This window comes from Antennarius striatus, chromosome 10, assembly GCF_040054535.1.
Source record: "Antennarius striatus isolate MH-2024 chromosome 10, ASM4005453v1, whole genome shotgun sequence".
In the NCBI taxonomy this organism is placed as follows: Eukaryota; Metazoa; Chordata; class Actinopteri; order Lophiiformes; family Antennariidae; genus Antennarius; species Antennarius striatus.
In genome coordinates, this window is record NC_090785.1 from 23,323,333 (window position 1) to 23,327,771 (window position 4,439).

General features: G+C 44.1%; 1 protein-coding gene across 1 annotated transcript; it reads right to left on the reverse strand.

Moving 5' to 3' along the window:
* Positions 1-211: 211 nt before the first annotated feature.
* On the reverse strand, positions 212-1,606 carry LOC137602414 (putative nuclease HARBI1). The gene is made up of 4 exons (XM_068325105.1): positions 1,168-1,606; positions 657-763; positions 512-566; positions 212-402 (listed from the first exon to the last, which is right to left on the reverse strand). The coding sequence occupies exons 1-4, from the start codon at positions 1,604-1,606 to the stop codon at positions 212-214; spliced, it is 792 nt and encodes a 263-aa protein (XP_068181206.1).
* Positions 1,607-4,439: the final 2,833 nt, after the last annotated feature.

Here is a 4,439-nt window from a genome sequence, read left to right on the forward strand (position 1 = left end):
TTTATTTAGTACTATGGCAGTAGTGATGGTGATTTAATTAGAAAAATAATTCTCGCAAATGTAGTCGCGCACCGCTCTGCCCTCCTGGACAGCTGGCAGGTGGATTGGGTCATCATCGGGGTCATCAATTTTTGGGGCAGGGTGTTGTTCTCCTCTAATAGTGGCAATATTATGAAGAACAACACATGCCACAATTATATCACAGGCCCTCTCAGGGGTTGTCCTGAGGTGACGTAGGCACTGGAAACGTGCTTTCAGCAGGCCTATTCACCCGGGCTCTCGTCCTGCAATGAGCCCAGTTGAAGTTCTGCCTGGGACCTGGTTCAGGGTCAGGGTAAGGGGTCAGCAGCCGTGGTTGGCATGGGTATGCCCTGTCCCCCAGCAGGACGCCATCAAACTCTCCTGTAAAGTGGATTCATTACAGCGGAATGAAGGACAGACACAGGTCAAATATTGTGCAGATCTTCAGATTACCTACCACGCTGCATTCTGCCACTCAAGTCAGACTCACGGTATATCCACTTCGACACCACATTAGTGATGCGGTATTCCGCATCACATATGATCTTGACAGTGCATAAAATGACAGACATTAGTTGACCTATGATACACTGTATAACATTTTGACACTGTAGTGAATGTACACGTATCTGCACATTGATGCTGTGAACAGACTTCCTTTTCACATAAGCTCCATCGTCCTGTGAGGGGGCCTTAATGGGAATGTGGGTTCCATCCATAGAGCCAATAACATTAGGAAATCCTACAAACAGGTGGAAGTATTTTACCAGGCCTAATGTTGAAGCATGGTGTGATTGCGAAAATACAGTAATCCCTCATGTATTTGCGTGCCGAGATGAGCGGCTGCACCGATTGTTATTACGGTCACGTGATACCGCACACGCATGCTATTGGCCGACAGCCTCCAAGACTCACGGTTCGTCGTGCAAGTTTACTTTATACAAGTGCATTAAACAGTCCATCAAGTTTGGGAGACAGTAATACAGATATAAGGTGAAATATCAGTATGGGGAGGGTTCATAAACGTTTAAAGTACGGTAAATAATAAATAGGTCGTCGCTATTTCGCGGAACGTCGTTCTTCGCAGGTGGTCCTGGAACACGGGAGGGATTACAGTATACCTTACAATTAATTAATATCATGCACCTGCAATCCTGTGGAACGCCTCCTTCATGGCCCTGATAGGTTCATGTCCAGGGAATCGAACAAACCGGAGTAAAAGCCCTTTCAGGGCAAGGGTAACTCTCCTGACCGCCCTGCACACCGTTGCCTTACTCAGGTGCTGTGCATCTCCCACACTGTACAGGAAAGTCCCCGTTGCGTAAAAACGCAGCGCTGCACACAGCACCTGTTTGGATGTGACAGCCAGACTCCGGTTCGTTCTGCTGCCGATGTAGGGACAGATCAGGTCGTGGCTATACGCAATTGTCCCTGACGTGAAACAGTACCTCTCGTAAAGGTACGTGTCAGGGAATGACATCACATCTACACGTGGTCTATAAATCCTCTCACGCTGGAGACGTAATTCCCTTCGCAGTAATGCAGCACCTTCGTGGACGGGATCATCTTGGAAAGGACACACCATGATTGCGCAAGTTTCCTGTAATAACGCTTTGTCAAATTATATGCAAGGCAAGAGTCCAACCTAATCTGGGAATGAAACGGCGTGATCGGCTTCATAAAGGGGGCAGAGTGGAAGGAGACCCCACTTTTATGAAGAACACCTGGGGTCCATGTCCCGAAGCATGGGTAACGAACCCTGAGTACAACCTGTGGCTACGGGTTGCTTTACCCTGAACTTGGAAACCCAGGGTTTTCAGTTTCACAAGCGCTTCTCGGGGTTAGTTTTTGTAACCCAGGGTAAGTTGACCCGTAGTTTAACAGACGCGACGGCACTTTAAAAAGCCATCATCAATGGAGCCCAGATTCGACGAGTCACCATGACGACGGACGACATGCGCTCCGCATTACTTTACGCAGTTGAAGTACAGATTGTAATCTACATGTATGCAGACTTAGAGGACATGATATGAAGAGGAACAGCGTTGCAGCTGTAAGGAAGAGAGAGATGACTTGAGACTGCTGCTCAGGTCGATGCGTACGTCTAAAAGTAGTCCATTGGACTCACAGTACAATTATGGAGGTAAACGGCTTGAATAATAGTTTAGTAATCTTAATTAATCTTATTAGGTGCAGTCCAGCAGGGGAGAAGCGCATATGTAAGCACCTGAGAACGACGTTTAAAACCATCGTTCACACAGGTCAGACTTCTGCATCATCTCGTTAGGGATCCTCCTCTTCCTCATTATAACATAATGACATTGTACAGTAAATAATAAGTGGACATTTGGCTTTTTAGTTGTTTTATCGCAAACAGAATGCTCTTGTCACACACATAAATGTGCTCTCATCTCTATCGGGTTCTGTTAAATGAAGAAAAGGTTTTAAACGTTTTCATGTTAGATAATGTAAATAGTAGATCGGCATATGCACGTTATAAAGACAGTTGACAAGAGGAATAGTCATACCATATCATCGCGTATACCTATATTGTCTAAGTACTGACATGAAGACCGGACATGTACCGTAGTTCTTTTGGATGTGTTCCTTGACATGGTAATAGGTACAACTGTATCAGTTCTCACATCAAAAGCGTTCACATTGTACTGCTTGTAACTGCTTTTAGGCATTCCATGTTTAATTCTCTGTGTCTTTTAGTCAACTAATACATAACTGATAAAAAGAAAAAGAAATTAACAGGAAATTGAAGATGAGAAAGGTGGTCAAATATTTTCTCATACCGATTGTTCCTATTGCTTAACATTCTGGTGCAGTACAGAGTGACATTTAGCCTCCACTGAAGGATCAACACTTTCCAATCTTTTTTTAACAGAGCAAGCAGGACAGTCCGTCACATCCAATGTACAGATAGACGCTCAGTGAACACCTGCGGTTCTTTCTGTGGCATTCATATGCAAATGTATGTTCTGGTGTCCTCATGTATTTCCAGCTGTTTGTTAGAGAAGTTTATCTAATTCGCTTTCTATGAAATACAGACAACAGATAAACAATGGTTTCTTTGGACCTCTAGATTAGGAGGGCATATTTGAACATACAAATACAAAGTTAGAGGTGGGTGTTGTTCACAAGTGAATCATGTTGAATATTAGAATGTTCACCACTAAAATTATTTAAGAAATAACTTTGTATTTGTAAGTAATGAAGATGACCAAATGAAATGTATATTGTATGTTTTTATTGCCCGCTGTGGTGATGGTGAGTTAAACAGACTCTGAAATGATTCTGGCAGATGGAGTCACTGCTCTGTCACCCTGGATAGCTGGCAGGTGGACGGGGTCATCATCGGGGTGTTCAGTTTGTGGGGTAGGGTGTTGTTCTCCTCTGATAGCAGCAATACTACTATGAAGAACAGAACTGCATCACAGGTCCTCTCAGGAATCATCCTGAGGTGTCATGGACACTGGAAACGGCCTTTCAGCAGAACTATGGTCATCTCCACCCGGGCTCTCATCCTGCAGTGAACCCATTTGAAGTTCTGTTGGAGGCCTGGGTTATTAAGGGGTCAGCAGCCTCGGTTGGGCATGGGTAACCCCTGTCCCCCAGACAACAACCATCAGACTCCTGTGATGGAAAGTAGATTCATTAGAGTGGATTAAACAATGGAGACAAGTGAATTATTGTGCTAATCTTTAGTTACTGCATTAGTCTGTTGCTCAGGTGAGACTCATCATACACCTGTGAATCAGGAACCGATCAGGACCGCTCCATCTCCACATCAGTATGCTATGCTTGCTCTGGAGGGTTCTGTTGGGTGTCTGTCTGTTAAAGCTCTTCGAAATGTCTGCTGAAGTGATTAGGCACTATAAATAAAGGTGGAAAATGTAGTTTGCAGCATCACATGTGATCTGGACAGATGTTAGTTTATCTGTGATGCAGTCTTTAACGTGTAGAAACAGTAGTCAATACACTGGTACCTGCATATATTTGTTGTGAATGGACATCCTCTTCACATCATCACCTTCATTATGTGAGGGAGCCTTGATGGGAATGTGGGTACCATCTATGGCAGCGAATTACATTGGGACATCCGAAAGAAATTAATGTCTGGGATTGCAGCACAATATCATTAAGAGAACAGACTTTCAAATTAATCAGATTTCTACATCATTCACCTGCAGTCCTGTGGAACTCCTCCTTGATGATCCCGACGGTTTTCTCTCCAGGGAAATAGAAACACTGGGGTAAAAGTTTAAAGGTGAGGTGCACTGAGCATCTCCCACATTATATAGGAAAATTACCGTTTGCAAATAAAAAATGACAAACTGAATGGCGCGCTACACGCAGCGCTGCAGCTGATGTGAAGATGGATGTGTTTGTGTGTGTTTACCGATCATAAA